The following is a 23936-nucleotide window of genomic DNA, read 5'->3' on the forward strand; positions in this document are numbered from 1 at the left end:
TTATGCAAAATGGGGCAGAGCCATCCAAGATCAAATCAGTGCCCCACTTGAATTGCAGCCAGTTGTGTGGGGACAGGCCATCATGTCTGCCTGCTGGAGCAATGATGTCCTAGGCATTTGCCTATATAACCTATGCCCAGGGCCGGCTCTGCAAAGGGGAATCATATAATGTGAGATTGAGTAAAGAACTTCAATAAAGACTCTAAAGTTTAATGTGGACACCACAGGAAATCAATCAACAGCTTATGTCACAATAAAACAGAACCATTGCATGAGCTTATGTGTCTGTGGCATATTTGTTAGGAAACATGTATCTAAGGCAGTGGTTCCCAAACTGTGCGCCATGGCATCCTGGGGTGCCTCGGGACACTTGCAGGGGTGACTCAGGTTGGTGGTCCAGAACCAAATCAAATTATTTATGGTCAATGTACTGTAAATATGTGGACAAACAGAAGCGCAAACCTGTCCCCACCACATAACTGAGCTTAAGCATAACAGGTAAGCACATTTTACTACTTCACTACATTTGTTTCTGAATAGCAAACTTTTGGCTGAGGGGTGCTGTGAGAACAAAGCTGATACTCTAGGGTGCCGTGATTCAAAAATGTTTGGGAACCACTGATCTAAAGTATACTGACACTGTCATGGATTGTTTTTTTTGTGAATCCGGACTGGGGCCTGGACATGACAGAGACTCTATGGATTCTTTGGTAAAAATTTCTGGGCGGATGTAACTCCTGCTCATGTGTGAGACTGGATACTAAAACTAGTACTGAGTATTGGCAGAGACCCAGACCAGAGGCGCGGAGTGTAACCTGCCGGTGGTGCTCACCAGGGACCCCGCAAGGAAGTATGGACTTTGCGACGTCCGACAGGCAGGCAGAGCTGTCTTAACAGTAGTGTGGGCCCTGGGCAAAGCAATGCACTGGGGCCCCTACCCACCCATTCATGGGAAGAAAATGTAAATGGTCATATATGCTGCCCAGAACAATGATACAACACAGCCACCATATAGTACACAACAGAGCCTGCTGCCCGTATTGGGAATCAGTGTGAATGACCGCCCGGTTCAAATCCCGATGCCAGAAGACCATCGCCGCTGGGTCCTTTATTATCAATGTGGATGATGGAGTCCACCTGAGCAGTGCCCTATCACCCTGGGCCCCACTCCCAATATCTCTCCCCTTTTCCCCCAAAGCATTGTCATAAACACCCTGATCCCCCACTCCCCATGTGTTTCTGCCTTCTGCCCACCCCCCAATAGCAGTGTCCTCAGCCCTGACCTCCCACACACCCTTGTCTCTGCCAACCCCCCCATACCAGGTCATCAACCCCCACATATATCTGCCTCCTCCTCCCCCCCATAGCAGTATCATCAGCTCCCTACTCCCCATGTATTTGTCTCACCCTCTCATAGCAGTGCCATCGGCGCCCCCACTCCCCATTATCTTCCTCCCCCATGGCAGTATCATCAGCTCCCTGAGCCCCTACTCCCCATATATTTGTCTCACCCTCCAACAGCAGTGTCATCAGCCCCCACTACCCATATGTATATATCTTCCCCTCCCCCATAGCAGTATCATCAGCTCCCTGAGCCCCTACTCCCCATATGTCTTTGTCTCCCCCTCCCATAGAAGTGCCATCAGCCCCCACTCCCCAAATGTATCTGCCTCCCCTATTCCAGCTCTCACCTTTGTCATGTGGTGGTGGATCCAGGTCGGTAAGCAGCTCTGCAGGTGTTGCCTGGCTTCTCCTCTGCACTCTGCAGTAGCTCGCGTCAGCCTCACAGGCAGAAAGTCAAACTAAAAACACTTCAAGCCTGCGTGAGTGCCCTGCTGCTGCAGCCACCTGATCTCTCCTGCTGGCTGCCTCGGATTGCTGCACTCGAGCAGCTCAAAGAGAAGAAAAAGGGCCGGCCCTGCTGGTTGGCCCCTTGAAGCTTCGGGCCCTTGGGCAACTGCCCAACAAGCCCAAAGGAAGAGACAGCCCTGCAGGCAGGTCGCAGCCCTCTGGCTGGGTCACTCAGTAATCACACTGGAACTTGGGAAATGGACAGGAGCTGTGGCTCTGTGGTTAACAGCAGGAACCAATGGTCTGTGGCTATCAGCAGAACCGATGGTCTGTGGTTATCAGCAGGAACCAATGGTCTGTGGTTATCGGCAGGAACCGATGGTATATGGTTATCGGTAGGGGACCAATGGGTTGTATTTATCGGTGAGGACCGATGAGCTGTGGTTATTGGTGAGGACCGATGAGCTGTGGGTACTGATAATAATCAATGAGCTGTGGTTACTGGTAAGAAGCAATGAGCTGTGGATACTGGTAATAATCAATGAGCTGTAGTTATCAGTGTGGATCCAATGCACTATGAGTATCAGAAGAGACCAATGACCTGTGGACATCAGCTGGAACTAAAAGACTGTGGATATCGGCTGGGACCAATGGAGCCAGAGGTGCAAGGTGAAAATAGCACAGGAATCACTCTGAGGAATATATACAGGAACACTCTCTCCTCACGCAGCATGGGCTGTGAATACAGTGGCACTGGCAACTTGAAAATTCCTGGGCTGCTAATTTTATCCCCCCTGACCAGTGGGGATTGGATGCAGCAGTCAGCTGACACAGTGTCAGCTCTGGATTGGTAGTGTTCCAATCAGCTGATCCAGGGGGAGATGGTTGCGCTTTGTCTCTAGTACACATGGAGGACGCCAGCCACTGGCATTTCAGAGAAGGCCCTGTTTCCTGTGGCAACGCTGCACACTGGACCCCAGGCTGAGTCTCCAACCTGTGGGAGGCCGCAGACCTGTTAAAGAGACAGAGGCGAAGTGCATGGAGTGGTGAGTAGCGGACCACAAATCGCGGAGATCCGACCACGATTTGTGACAGACATTATAATACCTTTGCTTTTGTTCCAAGTTAAGTTTTTCAAAGGCTATGAGCTAAACACAGAACCTTTGTTTTCTCTCAATATTTGTATAGTTTTATGTAGAGATATGCGGGTTGATTTCCATGAAAACCAAACACACCCAAACTTAGGGGATACGAGTCGAACCGAGCCGGGGCTCAGGTCTTCCCGTCATATTTGGGTCTCAAAACGAGACAAACAGTCATCTTCATGGCTTTAGGATCTTGCATGTTTTGGGTTACATATTAAAGTCCCGCGCTTATGATTAGGCGCCATTTCACCCTGGAGACCGGAGGGAGAGGGTTTGGGTAGTATAGGAGCACATTGTATACTAAATAAAAAATTATTAGAAGCACTGAACGCAGGGGCACTGTGTACTGTGGGCTGGCTGCAGAAAATTGCCATAGTGCAGCACTGTGTTGTTTGTTTGTTACTAAATAAATGCCTACTGGGGCACTTTTTCATAAAAAAAATACGAAAATATTAGAAGCACTGTGTTAAAGGGGCACTATAAAAGCACTGTGTGCTGCTGCAGCACTGTAAGGCACAAAAAATGCCATAGGAGTGGACTACAGCACTGTGTTACTTAAAAAGCCTACTGGGGCACTTTTTGTTTACTAGGGATGCTGTGAGGCAGTTTGTTGTGTTCAGGGCTGATACACTAGGCATCAATAGAATGGTGGAAAATTATTTTAATGACAATGTACAAATTAGCCTGCCACACAGTCCTCTTGATTACTGGGAGATAAAAAAGGCATTTTGGAGCCACTTGTACAAACTAGCTTTGGTGTACTTCCGCTGACCACCCTCCAGTGTGTACTTGGAAAGAGTGTTTAGCACAGCCGGGAACCTTGTGAGTGATCGGTGTAGGATGCTACTTCCTCAAAATATGGAAAAAAAATTCATAAAAATTAACTACAGATTCTATGAGGAAGACCTTTGCTGCAAAATGCAATAAAGTACAGAGACTTTGTGGATTCCAGTGGGATGTTGTGTGATGATGATGTTAACACTGATAAGGAGGATGACGATGATATGACATCTTCCCAGTATAGAGATGATTTGCAATGCTGTTAGCCACCTTAATCCCTTGGGTAGCATGTTTTGTGGGGGCCCAGACAAAGAAAGCACTTCAGCCTCAAAAGTGCAAGTTCCTGTCGCTGAAGTGCTTGGTTTGTTAAACTGTGCATGTCCTTTTTAATATACAACATAAGGTTGGGTGGGTGGAATGGCTCAAGGACAATTCCATCATGCACCACTATTCATTATGGGCTTTGCCAAGATTGTGTGTTTGACAGTACTGGGGCATTGGTGTTCTGTAGACCATCTCTTTTTTACAGTCTCTGAATAGTTATAGTTTTTTTGTGTACACATTCAGTGGCAAATGCAGGATTTCTAGAGAGGGGTTTCCAAATGCTTGATTTTAAAGCAAGTGTGACCAGTCCATGAAGAGGGCATAATCAACACTTAACCAGCTATAATATATGTCATACTGTATGTAGGTATGCAATAATTCTGATATTTACAGGACCAGCAATCACAGTATGCCATTATATGCAGAAGTAGGGCCATCCTGTCTGAGCTGAATGTTTTAATTCAGATGTGGGCTCCATTTCAGATCATTTGAGCAAGTTTGTGATTCAGAGGGGGGGAGGCAGAAAAAGAACTGTGCACTGCCCTGGATATACAGATTGAATCTCCCTATGTACTGGATAGGGTATTATAATAATACAGTATTAGTAATTGACCCTATGCAGTGGATGGTCTATATCAGTACATCACTAACAGTGCATGTTTTCCATATCTCCTAGTTTGTGTACAAGTATATTCATTGTTGGCTGGCACATTTTAAAAGATCAACAGGTGGTGCTAATTATTTCATTTGTGACACTGAGGGGATTTTAAAAACCTGCAGCATTAACATTACTATTATATGCTATTTATATTGTGGACCTCATGTTGTGGGCTAGGGAGGGTGGTTTCCAGGCAACCGGAACCCCCCCTCCCTCATCCCCCCAAGTTTGCCTATGACGTTTAGTTTTTTTTATAACAAACCAGCTTGTACTCTTTAATGGTTAAAACTGCGAATTTTTCCTTTCCAGGCAAAAAAAGTGGAGAAAAAACAAAAGCTAGACTGCTATGTACTATCACACAGGGTCTAAAACACCTCAGCTTCCACAAGTGATGGCAGCCAAGAGGCATTTGTGCCCATATGCTATACAATGTTACAGTCTGTAGTTTGAGTTTAGGAGAATAATGAACTTGAGAACAGAAAAAGGTTAGAGATTTCCGGTGTATATTTACTCCCACAAAAATGAACGTTATAAACCATGGTATAAAGTGTATAAAGAGGGAGGGGGGAAAGGACCAGAAACAAGGGCTACTGAGCACACCACAAAAAGGATGGGAAGGAGGAAAAACAAATACAAACACAAAGGCATCTTACTCCCAGGGACTGGATAAAAAAGGGGAAGAGGCTGGAATCCAAACAATGCATTAATTTATTCATCTTCGCCTATAACTATAACTATTATAGAAATAATGTAGACAATTCCCACCACTTCCAATACAACTTAGGCTTTTCTCCCTGATCAAAGAGCAACAAACAAAACAGAATAGTGTATTTAACATTGATACTCTTTCCTTTATACTATATACTGTGACACTGGGCTTGATTCACTACCGATCGCAACTGTGATTACGCATGCATTTAGCGATTGTTGTGTTCTGCGCATGCGTATGCATCGCAGGTGGGCGTGTGTAAAGACTCCACTGCAATCGGGACTGCGATACGCAGACCCATCGCAGAGTGAATGACAGGAAGTACCGTTTGGGCTGGTGACCGGGGGGGGTCGGCAAAACGCAAGTGTGCTAGTGCTTTTGAACATGTGTGGTGTGTGCCTAAATTAGCCATTGCGATGCTATACGCAGCTTGGGCTATCACTGCATGCATGATCAGACCTTGTGCAAGTGTGCATGAGGCTGCGATTAAACTCGATGTTACCGATGGTTTTGTAGTCTTGCTAAGTACAGCTGTGGCCAAAAGATTTGAGAATGACACAAGTATTGGTTTTCACAAACTTTGCTGCTTCAGTGTTTTTAGACCTTTTTGTCAGATGTTACTATGGTATACTGAAGTAACATTACAAGCATTTCATAAGTGTCAAAGGTTTTTATTGACAATTACATTAAGTTTATGTAAAGAGTCAATATTTGCAGTGTTGACCCTTCTATTTCAAGACCTCTGCAAATCGCCCTGCCATGCTGTCAATCAACTTCTGGGCCACATACTGACTGATGTCCGCCCATTCTTGCCTAATCAATGCTTGGAGTGTGTCAGAATTTGCGGGGTTTTGTTTGTCCACCCGCCTCTTGAGGATTGACCACAAGTTCTCAATGGGATTAAGGTCTGGGGAGTTTCCTGGCCATGGACTCAAAATTTCGATGTTTTGTTCTCTGAGCCACTTAGTTATCACTTTTGCCTTATAGCAAGGTGCTCCATCATGCTGGAAAAGGCATTGTTCATGTTCTTGGATGGTTGGGAGAAGTTGCTCTTGGAGGATGTTTTGGTACCATTCTTTATTCATGGCTGTGTAGGTAAAATTGTGAGTGAGCCCACTCCCTTAGCTGAGAAGCAACCCCACACATGAGTGGTCTCAGGATGCTTTACTGTTGGCATGACACAGGACTGATGGTAGCCCCTCACCTTTCCATCTCTGGACAAGTGTTTTTCCAGATGCCCCAAACAATCTGAAAGGGGATTCATCAGAGAAAATAACTTTACCCCAGTCCTGGAGAGAAGTGGCTTCTTTGCTGCCCTTCTTGCTGCCCTTCTTGGCACGAGGTCATCCTCCAAAAGTCTTCTTCCTGTGTCATGCCAATAGTAAAGCATCCTGAGAATCTGCATTCAGCAGTGCACTAGTGTGCACTGCTGAATCAGGCCCTAAATGTGCATCTTTTTCTCACTGTTAATGCGATAAAAGTATAAAGTACGCATACCCTGTACATCCCTACAGTTTGCATACTTTAGCAGTGTGAAAAAGACACTAATCTGAGAAACAAATCAAGAGACCAGGGACCGATATGACTGAACCATGCCATGCGTTGTTACAAGCAGCATTGTACGAATTTACACTGCCAGGATTGTGAGAGAAGTACAAAGGGGGTCATTCAGACCCGGTTGTTAGCGCCGATGCGCTTGGACCGGGTCGATGGCCCCCCCACAGAGCATGCGCACGACGGCGCCGTCGTGTGCATGCGTGAGACCCGCTACGACCGACAGCGCCGGTCGTAGCGGGTCTCGTTCCAAAGGGGGCGAGCTGTCGATGTTGATTGACAGCTCGCCCCGTTTGGAAGGCGGGCCGGGGGGGTGGCAGTCCAAATGGGGGCGTTCCCATGGGAACGCCTACCGTTTGGGGGCAGCCCCACTGACATCACTAGTGATGTCAGTGGAGAGCTTCCGGCTCAGACAGAGCCGAAAGCTCTCCGGGGCTTACGACAAGGGAGACCCTACCCTAGGGTCTCGTCGTAAGCCCCGATGGTCACGATGGTCTTGACCATCGCGACCATCACCTTAGGCGGTCGTAAGGCTGTGGGTGTTATCCCACAGCCTTACCACCGCAAAGGAGGACGTCTTGAAAATTCAAGAGGTCCTCCCCTCATTCAGACCGACCGCACGCTCTGTGCGACCGGCTCTGAATGAGGTCCAAAGTCCCTAGCAGACTACAAGTAGACACTATGCGGTACGAAAAAGATGCTAAAATGCAAAAGAACAAAACTCGTTTACTGTGGCACAAAATGATAGGTGTATGAGGAGGACACATCTATAATTGGTCAACAGATATATAATGCCCTATTCAGTCCTTCAAACATTCAAATCTGTCAAATTTGCCCATACCTTGTCAATGCTGCACGCAAGCGGCCAATGTTCGATGATGCAATCGATGGTGCGGCCTATGGCGCATCTTTATATGCACAGAGCTGGTGGCCGTCTCTGGGCCTGATTCAGAGCCGCTCGTAAGCGGCCGCTCGTTCGCTCTGAGCGTTGTTCACACAACTGCGCATGCGTATGGGTCGTAATGCGCATGTGCAAACCAGTCATTGCATTCGGGAATCGTGCACTCGCAAAACAGCGAGGGGCTGCTAATTTGATTGACAGACTGTACCATTTGTGGGTGGTAACAGGGGAAGGTGCTTGAAAACGGGGGAGTGGAGATCCGAACGCAGGCGTGCCAAACGGTCAAAAGGGCGTTTAATGGGAGTGCATAATTAGTAAAGGCGCGTCATCGACCACGTCACTTGGTTGTCTTTTAGCCTGAACTGCTCGCAGTGATAGCGGTAAGAAAAACCTACCACAAGCACTGCGAGCAGTTCAGATGCCTTTCGATGTACCCGATTAATCTAATAGATACCGGAGATAACGTGCGATGCGAACGGCAAAGGGGCGTCTTTACAAAATAGCGAGCGCATTTTTCGTTCACTTGCTCAGACATAGAGACGTCAACAAACCGCAAAGAGCGAGCGCTCAATTTAAATAGCCGGCCCCTTTTTTGGAACGACTGTCCGCAAATAGCGTCCAGCTCTGAATCAGGCCCTCTGTTCGAATACCATCGACTGTGACATTACCATAAAGACGCAGTAACTGTGCGGCAAAAGACGCAGTCACGGTGTGGCAATAGCATGCACCTCTGCATCAGGCCCCTTGAGAGGACATTTAAGATACAGATCTGATCCTTCGCCAATCATGTCAAATCAGCAAGAAGATTGTGAAACATAAGTTATATTCAAAGCATTTTTTACAGTATAACACAAAATATAAACTACAAATACCTTTTTCTCTGTGAGCGCCATTTATAAAGTTCTGTTTGTCTAACTTGTGCTTATGGTAACAACAATCATTTACCACTGTAAAGACCTTGCAAGATGTAGCTTAGCAGAGAGGGAAGTAAGGGCCTGATTCCAGGGGCGTTTTTAGAGAGGAGGGGGCCCATGTGCAGTCTCTGACATGGGCCCCCTCCTCTCTGTCCTGCGGCCGGCAGCGCACTGGGCTGTGTGCGGCCCGCTCTGGAGTTATAGACTCTGGGCACTAGATCCCCGCACACCCTGCACCCATTATAGATACGCCCCTGCCTGATTCAGTACGGATCGCAACTGCAATTGCTGCTGCGATTATGCACGCAGTTTCACTGCGATGATATGCTAATGTCTGCTAATTCCCTTACACACACATCCAAAATACTTAGCAAAATAACGAAACCATCAGTAACACCGAGTAGCAGTGCAGTCTCACACACACTTGCACAAGGTCTGACCTCACTCAGGAATTTCTAACCTCAGCACGTGCAGTGAAAGGCCAAGCTGCGTATGACATGGCGGTGGATAGTTTATGCATGCCCCTGCAACGGTGTTCAAACGCACTGACATTTCGCTGGCCACCCCCCATCACAACCCCCCAAACGGTACTTCCTGTCAATCACTCTGCGATGGGTCAGCGTAATCACTGCGATCACTGGGCCTGATTCAGACCAGCTCGCGAGCGCTGAGCGCTCGCAAGCGGGTCGATGTTGGCCAAGTGCGCATGCGCATGAGGGAGCCGGCTCCGTCGTGCACATGCGCGAGACCCGCATAGCGACGGGCAAGCTGTCGCTATGGGTCTTGCTACAAAGGGGGCGTGTGGTCGATGTTGAGTGACAACACGCCCCCTTTGGTGGGTGTGCCGGGGGCGTTGCTGTCCGGACGGAAGCGTTCCCATGGGAACGCCTACCGTCTGGGGCCGGCCCCACTGACATCACAAATGATGTCAGTGGGAGTGCTTTTGGCTCTGATAGAGCCAAAAGCACTCCAGGGCTTGCGGCAACGAGACCCTACCACAATGGTCTCGTCGCAAGCCCAATGGTCGCGATGGTCTTGACCATCGCGACCATCTTTTTGGCCGCTCGCTATAGCTGTGGGTGGTCACTACTGGGGGCACCATTACAGGGGGGGAGCACTACTGGGGGCACCATTACATGGGGGGAGCACTACTGGGGGCACCATTACTGGGGGGGGACCATTACTGGGGGCACCACTACTGGGGGCACCATTACTGGGGGGGACCACTACTGGGGGTGGGGCACTACTGGGGCCTACAACTGGGGGGCAACTACTATTGGGGGCACTGCATCGGGAGGGGGGTGGAACTACTGCTGGGGGCACTATATAAGGGGCTTACTACTAGGGGACTACTACTGGGGGCACTAAATAGGGAGGAAAACTACAGGGGGCACTGTATAAGGGGCACTGGATAGGGGGGATCACTGCTGGAGGCCTGCATAAGGGGGATCACTACTGGGGGCACTGCATAAGGGGGGGGCTACTGCTGGGGGCACTATATAAGGGGCTTACTACTAGGGGCACTGCATTGAGGGGACAACTAGGGGCACTAAATAGGGAGGAAAACTACAGGGGGCACTGTATAAGGGGCACTGGATAGGGGGGAATCACTGCTGGGGGCCTGCATAAGGGGGGGGACTACTGCTGGGGGCACTATATAAAGGAGCACTGCATAAGGGGGACCACTGCTGGGGGCACTTCATAGGGGGAGGGGGGGCACTGCAAACGGGAGACCACTCATGGGGTACTGAATAAGGGTAACTAATGAGGGGCTGCATAAGGGGGACCAATACTGGGAGCATTGCATACTGGGGGTACTGTATAAGGGGAACTATTTGGGGGCTGCATAAGGGGGACCACTATTGGGGGTACTGTATAAGGGGCACTACTATGGGCCTGCATAAGAGGCACCACAACTGGGGACATTGCATACTGGGGGTACTGTATAAGGGACACTACTGGGGTTAAGGTGCATATGGAAAGGAATTTTCAGAGTGACGATAAAAGGGTGTGTCATCTGGACACGCCCCATTTTTAAGTGGCCACGCCCATTTTTGCCACACGTGCACATGGGGGGGCTCCATTTTTACATTTGCCCTGGGCTCCAAATACCCTAGTTACGCCACTGTTCAGTGTAAAATACAACCAAGTGACGTGTACAATGACGTATCTTTGCTAACTATGCACGCCCATTAAACTCCGGTTTTACAGCCAAACACGCCTGCTGTTCGCAGCACCACTCCCCTGCTCACAAGCACCTTCCCCTGTTACCACCCACAAACGGCTCATTCTGTCACTCGCAGTGACTGGCTTGTGCACGCGCATTGCGACTTATATGCATGCGTAGACGGGCGACTATCGGCCACAGCGAGCGTCTGCAGCTTAGCGACCGGGTCTGAATCAGGCCCTATGTGTACACACAGAGGGGCAGTTGTGATTGGGACGAATGTTATCAGAAATGTTTTGGATAGTAATACGCGCAAATATGGTTGTGTAGTGGGTGTGTTATGGGAGTGTCGCGGGCGTGTTGCTGAACTGGTTATGTACATAGACGCCTCAATGCTCACCTTGGAGGCCATACTCAGATGTAATGGGACTGGTGCAAGTTTTCATGGTGCGACCGATGGTGGCATATAAAGACGCACCAGGCTGTATTACAGCGTCTATAGAGGCTCAAAGTGGTCATATCAGTCCTTGCATATTCATATGCTGGATGTACACCAGGGAAGGGCTTTGTAGAACAATTTGCATAATGTCACAGAAGCGCAGCCGCCAAAAATGCAGCCCGGTGTACAGTTGTGTCCGACTCTGAATCAGGCCGAAAGAGTCTCTATACTATAGTTTATTATGTGACCATCACATAATTCCTATTTACACTTGGGTGTGATGCTTGTTTGCTTTTAAACCCTGCTTGTGGTGCTATCCTGTACCGTGACACTAGGGGCTATATTTACATGGCGGAGGCTTTTGGAAGCTTCTGCTTCTCAGTGCTTTAAAGCGTCACTAATGTTAAGTAAAAAGCCTGACATACTTTACACATAATTAAAGTGCCGCTTTAAATTTTCACCTGAAACCTGCCGAAAAGGGGATTACGAAAGCCCTAAATTTTATTTGGCACCATAGCAAGGAAAAAAAATCACTTTTGAAAGAATTTTGGTAAATCAGCCACAGAATGCAGAATAACACTTGATTTTCACCTTAGCACATAAAGGCATAACTGTGTTTATATACATCCTATATACATACATTCTATCCACATACATTCTACTGTATGTACGTTATATACCGTGTAGTGTAACACACACTGTAATAAATGTTATTCAGCAATCATATGATGAAGTACAGTGATGAATACAACCAATTAATAATTATGAAAAAATTATTATTTATAATAATAATAGTAATAATAATAATAATAATAATAATAATAATAAATCAAAGGTTGTCAGTATCTTACAGTAATTCATGGCTCAATATAATGATCCAATTTTGTATATTGTTTCTACTGTATATTTGTTTTGTCTCGGTTGCATCTGTAGTGATACATATGCCCAGGTTGTTTTTCAATGCTAAGATAAATAACAGAGAGTATTTATACTACATAGACCTAACCACCAAATGACACGCTCACTTATTTCTGCTTTCCCCCTAGAGTTGCTGCAATGCTCAGAACTACATTTTATCCTGAAGCTGGTGCTGAAGGCTGGCAACTTTATGAATGCTGTGAGTTACACACTTCATCCATTTTGCAAACCTCCTCCTGTACTCTCTGCATTACACTTGGTATCCTAACACAGACTTTAAAGCATGGATGCTCAGATGTTTTTGAAATGGGATCTAGTTTCTCTACATTATGTGTATATTATTAATCCGCCAACTCATGTATAGGGCCTGATTCAGAGGTGAACGCAAGTTCACTGCTGATCGCAGATTCCCGTGCGCGTGCAGGACCAATTCTGCGAGTGTGCAGAATCCTGCGTAGTCGCACGCAAACCCTTGAATGCCTCTGCCTGATTGACAGGCAGAGGCATTTAAGGGCGGACCCATTTTCCGGGAGTGTCTAGCCCAGGATCTGTGTTGATCAACGCAGTGTCCTGGGCTCGCAAGCTGGTCAGCCTGAGTAAGGTGAGGCTTACTCAGCTGGCCAGAGGCACAGCGCCGTCTACTATCGCGACCATCGACCACCAATGGTTGCAATGGTGATCCCAGCCTGCGACCTCCGTCGCAGTGCTGAGATTGCAAATGCAGCAGGGGGTGTCATACACCTTCTGCTGCATTTGCATTATTGCAAGGATCGCATTTGCAAAGCTGCCTGCGTGCATACATCATATATCTATAGCCTGCGTGCAGCTTTGCAATTGCGATCCTTGCTGAATCAGGCCCTATGGTGAAATCAGTTTAACTGGTGAGATGGATCCTGAGGCTCTAGCACTACATCAATCCAAGGACGCCTGCACATTCTCCTACTATTCTCTTGCAAAAGGTTCATCATCACCAGATATGTACAGTATTGTTCAAGGATAAATTATTTTTGAATGCCATATATGGAAAATAAATACCTCCAATATTCCATCTACTGACACCCACCCTGCCTGAAACAATAGCCAGCCACTTTACTTACCCAACTTAACATATTGGGAGAAATGTATCAAACCTTGGAGAGAGATAAAGTGTAGAGAGATAAAGTACCAACCAATCAGCATCTAACTGGCATTTTACAGGCTGGGTTTGAAAAATAACAGTTAGAAGCTGATTGGTTGGTACTTTATTTCTCCCCACTGTATCTCTCTCCAAGGTTTGGTACATCACATCCATAATCTTCTGATGCGAGTACTCATTAGTTTATAATGACCCAGTAAGTGAAAGTGGAGAAAGTGTCATTGTTGGAATCATAAAGGCCTAGAATTACCTGTTGACAAGAGTGTGGACTTTCTAACGTTGTTGCCAGGAGACAGCGGTCTCTGTTGGTACATCCACAACAAACTGCAGTCACGGTCTACTGGACGCTGCCCTGCAATCGAATGGTCGACCTCTTGTGCATCACTGCTTTAAACTTTATTATACTATGAAAATTATTTTTGGCATCAGACCTGTTGTCAGAATAACAGACATAAATAACTCAGCTGTTGTCCCTGGCTATTGCTTACATTTCCTCTGATAGGAAAGAAGAAACCTCCGCAGGTTAATAAAAGGCACAGTCTTCCCCTTATCCAGCCCTAGTCTATAGTTCTTCTCTATTCTTTTTGCTAGGGAAGTTTTGTTACCTAATTACATTCCCTAGTTCCATTATTCCTGGCTATTTTCTCTTTCAAAGGGTCTGGTCAAGAGAGTATGTAGGCAGTATGTCATAATTCAAAATGCCAACACCAGAATGTCAACATGGTCTAAATGTCAACATTCATAATGTTGACATGGACATAATGTCGAAATAGTGATTTTCAACAGGTAGAATGTCAACGTCTATTTTAGTGTTAGGGTTAGGCTGTTGTTAGGGTTAGGCTGTGGCTAGTGTTAGGGTTAGGCTGTTGTTAGGGTTAGGCTGTGGCTAGTGTTAGGGTTAGGCTGTTGTTAGGGTTAGGCTGTGGCTAGTGTTAGGGTTAGGCTGTTGTTAGGGTTAGGCTGTGGCTAGTGCTAGGGTTAGGCTGTGGTTAGGGTTAGGCTGTGGCTAGTGTTAGGGTTAGGCTGTGGTTAGGGTTAGGCTCTGGTTAGGGTTAGGCAGTGGCTAGTGTTAGTGTTAGGCTGTGGCTAGTGTTAGGTTGTGGTTAAGGTTAGGCTGTGGTTAGGGTTAGGCTGTGGTAAGGGTTAGGCTGTGGCTAGTGTTAGGGTTAGGCTGTTGTTAGGGTTAGGCTGTGGCTAGTGTTAGGGTTAAGCTGTGGTTAGGGTTAGGCTGTGGCTAGTGTTAGGGTTAAGCTGCGATTAGTGTTAGGGTTAGGCTGTGGTTAGGGTTAGGCTCTGGTTAGGGTTAGGCAGTGGCTAGTGTTAGTCTTAGGCTGTGGCTAGTGTTAGGCTGTGGTTAAGATTAGGCTGTGGTTAGGGTTAGGCTGTGACTAGTGTTACGGTTAGGCTGTTGTTAGGGTTAGGCTGTGCCTAGTGTTAGGGTTAGGCTGTGGTTAGGGTTAGTCTGTGGCGAGTGTTAGGGTTAGACTGTGATTAGGGTTAGGCTGTGGTTAGGGTTAGGCAGTGGCTAGTGTTAGTGTTAGGCCGTGGCTAGTGTTAGGCTGTGGTTAAGGTTAGGCTGTGGTTAGGGTTAGGCTGTGGCTAGTGTTAGGGTTAGGCTGTGGTTAGGGTTAGGCTGTGGTTAAGGTTAGGCTGTGATTAAGGTTAGGCTGTGGCTAGTGTTAGGGTTAGGCTGTGGTCAGTGTCGAACTGGGGCATGAAGGGCCCAAAAGGGGATTGCAATGGTAGGGGCACGCTAAAGGGACCTGACCAGCAATTATGTTGGTGTTGTCATCTACTGAATGGTCCGTGGCCATCCAATAAAGGATATATATATATATATATATATATATATATATAAAGAAGCAAAGGAAGGCGGCACTGCAGGTCTTAATCAATCGTTGTATTTATTGCCAACGTTTCATATATGTATCCTTGACAAAGGGGCGTTCAGCCCTGAAACGTTGGCAATAAATACAACGATTGATTAAGACCTGCAGTGCCGCCTTCCTTTGCTTCTTTATACTTTACACTGAGGAGGGCACGCAGGCGTCTTCATTTGTGTATACGGGAGTGCTGGACCGATTGGACCTATATATATATATATATATATATATATATATATATATTGTATAAAGGACCCAAATTATGTTTGAAACCATGCTAACTGCAAAGAATAGAGCAAGTACCATGTGAAGTTCAAGACACTCCCTTGAAATATGAACAATGAATGATTCCAAAGACCAGTGTAAGTAAAGTATGCAAGCAGTTAAAAAATTAACCTGTTTGGGGTCCATATCGCAGTCTTGTTCCAAAAAAATATTTAATAGCATCCGTACCCTGTTGGTGGTCTATGATCGTATAGAGAGATGTAATGTCACTTGTACAGATCCAATAATCTGTAGACCATTTGAAATTTTCCAAAGATCTTAAAATATCAGTAGTATCTCTGATGTGGGATTTCTGAATTTGTACATGGATTTGCAGAAAATGATCTATGTATTGTGATAAGTTACTAGTCAATGAATCTATACCTGATATTATTGGACGTCCTGGTGAGTTATTGATGTTTTTATGAATTTTGGGTAAATAGTATATGACTGAAATTACCGGGTGAGGATTATCTAGATATTTGTACTCCTTGTCTGTCAAAATCCCTAAGTCTCGACCTTCTTGAAGTAAATGACGGAGTTTGTTTGGTATTGGTTGGTCGGGTCTGTAGTCAGCTTAGTATAGGTCTGGGTGTCGCTTACTAGTCTATTGCATTCTGAAATGTAATCTTGTTTGTTTAATAGAACTAGACCTCCTCCCATATCAGCTGGCTTTATGACTAAGTCGTTATTGGTGCTTAGATCCTTCAGTGCCTGTCTTTCTTTCCTGCTGATATTCATACTTCTGGGTGCAGGTTTCGTGTTTAGTTTGTTGATATCTTTGATTGTAGAAGAACAAAGAAAGGGACTCCGCACTGGATTAGTTCAATTAGAAAACCATTCAAAAAGAAACCAACATATATGTAAATCAAAAGGGTGTTAAGAAAAACATCCCAAACCCATAAACTGGTTGGTGGTGCTCCCCTGGAGTAAGGGCTATACACTCGCAAGAATTGTCCTATAAAGTAGGACAGCAGAAAGAAACTCCTTTCTGGCGGCACTCTTAGTAAATCATATATAGAAAATTGCTTGATACATAACCTTTATTTATAAATGCACTTAAAAGGACAAAGACAGACAAACAACAGTAAACATAAACCATGGTATATATATGCTTTTAGAAGAAAGAAATCAGCTTCCTGTTTGATAAAGCCAGAACGGCAAAACGCGCGTCCAGGTCACGTGAGTATCAGCTGTACCCAGCTGACCTCATGGCAGGCGTTTGTTTATAGTCCCGCTGCATATCGCGGCGACTCCGGAGAGGTACTATACATATTTTCTTTCTCCCTGGTTTGCTTCCTATAGTGATACTTGCCATTTAGATCTGACCATTATGCCCAGAATGTTATGCGCAATTAACTCTTAGATATCTTGCCACTTAGAGGGTATTGCTAGTCAGATGGTAGCGGTCAGACTATAATGATCTGCACAATTAACTCTTTATATTTTGTGACTTAGATGGTACTACTATTCAGATGGTTTTGGTCAGACTATAATGATCTGACTGACATATGTGATTAACCCCTTGATATTCTAAAGGGCTTATATCCTTGTTACAAGTTTGTGATATAATCAACTATTATTCATATGGACAATCTGCTGCAGACTGTATGATTACATTGTAATTATCTATTATCATCATATTTAACTTATGCAGCTTGACTGTTGTGACCATCTAATTGATTACATGCATAAATCAGTTGCCTGACACAATATATAGAGTTTTACATGCCCATTTTGGATTGGCATGGGCTATTACTCATAATAAGACCATTATAATGTTCATAAATATGAGATATTAATTAAAGAAGCATCAAACAAATAGGGCTATTATTACTAACTATATCTCTCTGGAGTATGAAGGCTGCAATTTACATCTTAGTACAGGTATTATAAACCATATAACCAATGTTTAATAAAGAAGCTATGCTTATGATTAAATTTATGCACTGGAGTGCAAGAATTGTAATACCAGATGCCTGCCACTGTCTTTGCTTGAACACAGGAACCAGTTTATATGGTTACTAATTGTTTTTTATGGTGTCAAGCATATTCAATATTTTCGCCAGATTCTTTTCCATTACAATTGGATGGTGAAGGGATACAATAGGATATTACACTGTATATCCAGTCCCGCTCTTATTATGTGTTCTAGACACGGAAGTTATACTTGGTTTATTAACACTGCGGTATAATCTATGTCCATATTCTACGGTTATATATGGTACACAACACCGTAGAGCTGATTTCTTTCTTCTAAAAGCATATATATACCATGGTTCATGTTTACTGTTGTTTGTCTGTCTTTGTCCTTTTAAGTGCATTTATAAATAAAGGTTATGTATTAAGCAATTTTCTATATATGATTTACTAAGAGTGCCCCCAGAAAGGAGTTTCTTTCTGCTGTCCTACTTTATAGGACAATTCTTGCGAGTGATATCTTTGATTACCAATTTCTCAAATGTTTCAACCATCGATGCCTTTAGTTGTAATGGATAAAAGGTGGATGGTGGCTTGAAACCTGTATGTATAAAGTTATTGTTTGACTGTTGAGGATCTGTACGTAGACAAGGGTTTTTGCTATAATATTTTGCCAGTGTTAATTTCCTGGTGAAACGGTGTAGATCCAAGTAAGTTTCAAATTTATTGAGACCTGTTGTAGGTGCAAACTTGAGCTCCTTTTCAAGTTTCATACTACTTAAATTGAAAATACCTGTTCCTATGTTTGCACTGTTGGGCTTATTTGATGTTCCTGGCTTTTGGTATGTTTTGCTGGACCGTGCTCTGCATCCCCTTCTAACTCGTTTAATTTCCTTTTTGTTTGTGACAAACTCTCTGCCTGCTTCCAACTCTCAAAAATGTGTCCCCCATGCTTGTGTATTGACAGTATTTTGGTTATGTTCCACTAAGACTCCAGCCGTTGGTGTTGCCGAATTTTTGTCTATATCAAGGGGATGGAGGGTCACCCCGAAGTCAATTGACTGTTTTGCTAATTGGTCGTATGTTGGATCTTCACATATACTATAAGTGGAGAAGCTAGTGTCTGTTGTAGTGTCAATTTCTAATTCTACTTCCAAAGTTGGTAATTGATCTGTAGTAGTTGTTTTTCCTGTCTGATGTAATTGCGTCATATACTGTTGGTAGGTCAGTTTCAACTATTTGTAGATTGGAGTGCTGTGTTGTTTTTGGGAAGGGTTTGATAGTAAATATTTCTTTTGTGGGTTGCAGGTCCTCTTTTGACTAGTGGCTTGTTTTTTGTTGGTATTTTGTCTTTTATGTTTTTTATGCGTTACCGCCTGTCTTGTGCCTACTTTGTCATGAATAATTTTGGAGGTTTTTTATAATTTGATGTCTTCTTCATGTTTCCTTAACCTATTCCTAGTTAAATTTTCTAAATGAATGAACTCCTTATCTTCCTTGTAGTTATCAAGTTCTCCATATAGATTAGTTATCTCCCTTTCTAGTGATTGAAGTTCGTTTGTTTGTGTTTCTAGGATAAGTTCAATAAGTTTCTTTGAGCAATCTTTCAGTATGGCTTCCCATTTGGATAAGAAGGTGGGATCATTGGTCTTATGTGCAGGTGTTTTTTTTACTTTTAATCCTTTTGGTATCAAATTGTTAGATATTTGTACCCTCTAGGTCTACCCATTTAGTAATCATTAACAGTACATTTTCCAATTAAAATAGAGTTTATTTTACTTACACTGGTCTTTGGAATCATTAATTGTTCATATTTCAAGGGAGTGTATTGAACTTCACATGGTACTTGCCCTATTCTTTGCTGTTAGCCCGGTTTCAAACATAATTTGGGTCCTTTATACATTAATGGGGTTCTCTCACATATAGTCCTCAACAGAGCGTGATCCCCACTTACATAAAGGTGGCTCATTTTATGTTCCCTTGTTCTTAGGGTGACATAGGTGCTCACTGGCGCTGGGCATGCATCTGAGAAAATAAGACACAGATGCATCAGTGAGATCCATCTATGCATATGTGTTAAAATTTGAATTGTGTAAAATAAAAATTAAATAAAGGGACATGCCCCCCCTCCAAGCACAACCAGCCCTGGGCTTTTCACAGCCGGTCCTGGTTGTGAAAATACGGAGGACAAACGACATAGGGTCCCCCGTTTTAGCACAACCAGCACCAGGCTTTTCAGAATCAGTCCTGGTTGCCAAAATACGGGGTACAAACAACGTAGGGGTCCCCCGTATTCAAGGCAACCAACACTGGGCTCTGAGCCGGTCCTGGTTCTGGAAATACAGGGGAAAAAATGAGTAGGGTTCCCCTGTATCTTCCGGAACCAGCACCAGACTTTTTCTAGCAGGGTGATAATGCCAGCCCTTTCACCGGGCCCCCTGGCCAAAGCATCGCCCCTGACCGCTAGTCAGCCCAGGCCGAAGATCCCTGGGGAGCTGTGGAACCCCCAATACAGGGGCCCCCCTCTCCAGGGCACCCCAGGCCCAGGCTGATAGCCCGGGGCTATCCCCGGCACCCCTGACCTACAGGTGCCGGGTTGATAGTGTAGTATAAATATTGTATTTTGCAGTAGTACTACAGGTCCCAGCAGGCCTCACCCACATACTGGTACTTGGAGAACCACAAGTACCAGCAAGCGGGTGATTAAGGGCCCACTGGTACCTATAGTACCCCTGTAAAAGGAATATTAAAATAAAACAAAGACACCGTTTGTTTTAATATTTTATATTTCTGCACATTCACCTGGGGGGCGGCAGGCTTTAAACTCTTTTTCATGGCTGCCGCTTCCCTCAGGACTTCCACGGCATCTTCCCCTGGAGGGTGGCGGCCTTTAAGCTCTTTTTCGTGGCCACCGCACATTCAGGACTTCCCCGGCATCTTCTTTCTTAGGCAGGTCTTCTCTCCTGCCTCTCCGCTGACGGACTGTCCTGCTGTGTGCTCGCACTGGCTTATATAAACCAGCCAAGGGGGTGGGGCGATTACATCACGAGCTGTGATTGACTCGCCGCAGCCATCTTTACATTTCAAAAATGGCGCTTATGCGCCAATTTTGAAATGGGCATAGTAGTTCTCACCATTGATGTCAATGGTGAGAACCGTTCATTGGACCTCATTCAGAGCCACTCGCAAAATGCTCGCTCTGAATGAGGCCGCCGCTTCTCTGTAAAGAAACGGCCTCCTGGCCGCTCGCTAAGCTGTGACCACCCACAGCTTTAGCGAGCGGCCAGGTTGATGGTCGCGATGGTCAAGACCATCGCGACCATCGGGGCTTGCAAGGAGACCCTTGCGGTAGGGTCCCATCGGAATTGGTATGAAATACCGCAGGCCGACATCAGCAGAGATCCTGGCAGCGGAAGCCCGACAGCGCTGGAAATCCCGATCGTGGATAGGTGAGTATCTACTAACCTAACCTAACCCCCCTAACCCTAACCCTCCTTAGGGATGCCTAACCCTAACCTCCCCCCCCAAGTGCCTAACCCTAATCCCCCCTCTAAGTGCCTAACCCTAACCCCCCCTTCCCCGCTGCCTAAACCTAAGTCCCCCGGGGGGGTGCCTAACCCTAAGTCCCCCCCGGGGGTGCCTAACCCTAACCCTCCCTCCCCCTAGCCTAACCCTAACCCTCCCGGGGGGGTGCCTATCCCAAAGCCCCCCCGGGAGCCCTAAACCTAACCCTCCCCCCCTGCGGCTGTCTACATCTAGACGCCCGGCATTTTACCCTTGCCGGGATATGACAGTCGGGAAGCCGGCTGCCAGTATTTAGGCAGTCGGCTTCCCGATTGCATACTGTCCCATCTACCACAAGCCCCAGGCAGCTTCCTGCTCTAACAGAGCAGGAAGCTCCCTACTGACATCACTGGTGATGTCTGTTGGGCCGCCTACAAACGGCAGGCGTTCCTTCAGGAACGCCTCCATTTGTCTGGCCACCCCCCACCATGCCTACAAAACAGGGCGAGCCGTCCCTTTTGTAGCGAGCCCCGGAGTGGGAGAATTTCTCTCTCGCTCCGGGGCTTGCGCACGCACCGTGCACACGCGGCACGTGCGCAGTGCCCCATCATCGACCCGCTTGCGAGCGCATAGGCACTTGCGAGTGGGTCTGAATGAGGCCCATTGTCTGAGAGGCAAAAGTCTCGCCCTGAGTTATGCCTTCCCAAAAATCCCCCATAGAGAACCGCAGAAAAGTGACCCTAATTGAGTGTCAGAAAAAACTGTCAGTTGGAACTTTAGATTACTCCCAAATCCTCATTTTTTATGATTTTGCCCTGAAATTTGTCATGCAGCATCAAGCAACAGTTCTACCTACCCGTGCCAAATTTCAGCTTGGTACCTCCAAAATCTTTTGAGGTGTAGCCCCTTAAACATCATGACCCCTCCCTTAGGAGTTCTCTATGGGAGAATTGCGTATTTTTAGATTCAGCCTTAACATAAGGGCACAATTGTGCCCTTATAATTATATATATATATATATATATATATATATATATTAGTGCAAAGGGGTGCACTATAGAATGAAAACTCAGAGGTAGGCTTTATCATTGATTCAGTTCTTTAAACTGTCATCAGGACATACATGATGTGATATATGTGCCAGTACTATGGGCTTATTACTGACATAGACTCACCTCTCGCACAGTGATGCAGAGGATTACCTTCTATTGCAGCACACAAGGAGGATCTGCTGTAAACTCAGAGATTTTTCAGCACCACGTGTTGGAGGTGTCACCGCTACTGGTGTCTTGTGGTCTCTGTAGGAAGAAAAGAGCTATGAGACTGGGCACCGTGATAGCGCTGACAACCTCCTCCACACCATCCCAAATGCACGTCCAGCCATCACTGTCTACCATGGTCTGGGATGCAGATAGAACACCATGCACGACGGAATCTGTCGCCTGCTCACCTGTACACGGATTTACACTTCTCATGGGTGTTGAGAGCCCTGGCTCTGCTTATGATGGCAGCATGCCCTCCTTTTCGCTCCCCGCTAAGCCCCGCCCCTTACAAAAAGGAGCGTGGCCACAGTGCAGTTGGGCCCACTGGGGAATTACCTTATTTCCCCGGTAGCCCAGTCTGAGCCTGCCTGTAGTTAGGGTTAGGCTGTGGCTAGTGTTAGGGTTAGGCTGTGTTTAGGGTTAGGCTGTGGCTAGAGTTAGGCTGTGGCTAGTGTTAGGGTTAGGCAGTGGATAGTGTTAGGGTTAAGCTGTGGTTAGGGTTAGGCTGTGGCTAGAGTTAGACTGTGGCTAGAGTTAGGCTGTGGGTAGTCTTAGGGTTAGGCTGTGGCTAGTGTTAGGGTTAAGCTGTGGCTAGAGTTAGGCTGTGGCTAGAGTTAGGCTGTGGGTAGTGTTAGGGTTAGGCTGTGGCTAGTGTTAGGGTTAGGCTGTGGCTAGAGTTAGGCTGTGGCTAGAGTTAGGCTGTGGGTAGTGTTAAGGTTAGGCTGTGGCTAGTGTTAGGGTTAGACTGTGGTTAAGGTTAGGCTGTGGCTAGAGTTAGGCTGTGACTAGAGTTAGGCTGTGGCTAGTGTTAGGGTTAGGCTGTGGCTAGTGTTAGGGTTAGACTGTGGTTAAGGTTAGGCTGTGGCTAGAGTTAGGCTGTGACTAGAGTTAGGCTGTGGCTAGTGTTAGGGTTAGGCTGTGGCTAGTGTTAGGGTTAGGCTGTGGCTAGAGTTAGGCTATGGCTAGAGTTAGGCTGTGGGTAGTGTTAAGGTTAGGCTGTGGCTAGTGTTAGGGTTAGACTGTGGTTAGGGTTAGGCTGTGGCTAGAGTTAGGCTGTGACTAGAGTTAGGCTGTGGCTAGTGTTAGGATTAAGTTAGGCTGCAGCTAGAGTTGGAGTAAGGTTAGTTTTCGGGCTAAACATGCCGACTGTTGACATTCACAACATTAATATTCTGGCAATGTTGACATTAAGTCAATGTCAACATTTTACATTTCGACATAATAAACGTGTTGACATTCATACAGTATCATGTCAATATTCAGAACATGTCGATATTCTGGTGTCGACACCTGGTCAAAAGGGTCTGTTGTGGGAAGGTCAGCCAGATGACAATACTCTCTACAAAGGGCTCCCAATGGGCAAAGACTATATTGTTAATTTTTTAATGTACCCATGTCTGTTGCAGGACAACAGTATTCCCAGACAAAGATTTGATGTGACAGACAGTGGACTTTATTGTTGCTGACAATACAGGGTGTTTTACAGTAGTTGAAGCTCAGAGATAAGATTCCAATGTTTTGTGACCAGCTGCATGGTTGTGCCCCTCTCCAAGGTGGTGATTCTGGCTCACCTTTCTAATGAGAATACTAGGAGCCAAATGAATCACCAAGACATGCAGGTTAGTGGCACAAAAAAAATCAAATCAGTTACTGGATTGGCTGGTTCGG

The 23936-nt window shown here is 45.9% G+C and overlaps 1 protein-coding gene across 2 annotated transcripts in view; it reads left to right on the forward strand.

The window, feature by feature from the left end:
* Window positions 1–23936, forward strand: part of LOC148507817 (uncharacterized) — a 103495-nt gene that overhangs the window by 52956 nt on the left and 26603 nt on the right. For both annotated transcript variants that reach the window (XM_088445483.1, XM_088445484.1), the window contains exon 7: window positions 12429–12499. In XM_088445483.1, coding sequence (XP_088301609.1) covers window positions 12429–12499 — 71 coding nt within the window. The remainder of the gene's footprint in view (window positions 1–12428; window positions 12500–23936) is intronic.

Source organism: Taudactylus pleione, unplaced genomic scaffold (genome assembly GCF_031769625.1).
Source record: "Taudactylus pleione unplaced genomic scaffold, aTauple2 ptg000381l, whole genome shotgun sequence".
NCBI classification, from domain to species: Eukaryota; Metazoa; Chordata; class Amphibia; order Anura; family Myobatrachidae; genus Taudactylus; species Taudactylus pleione.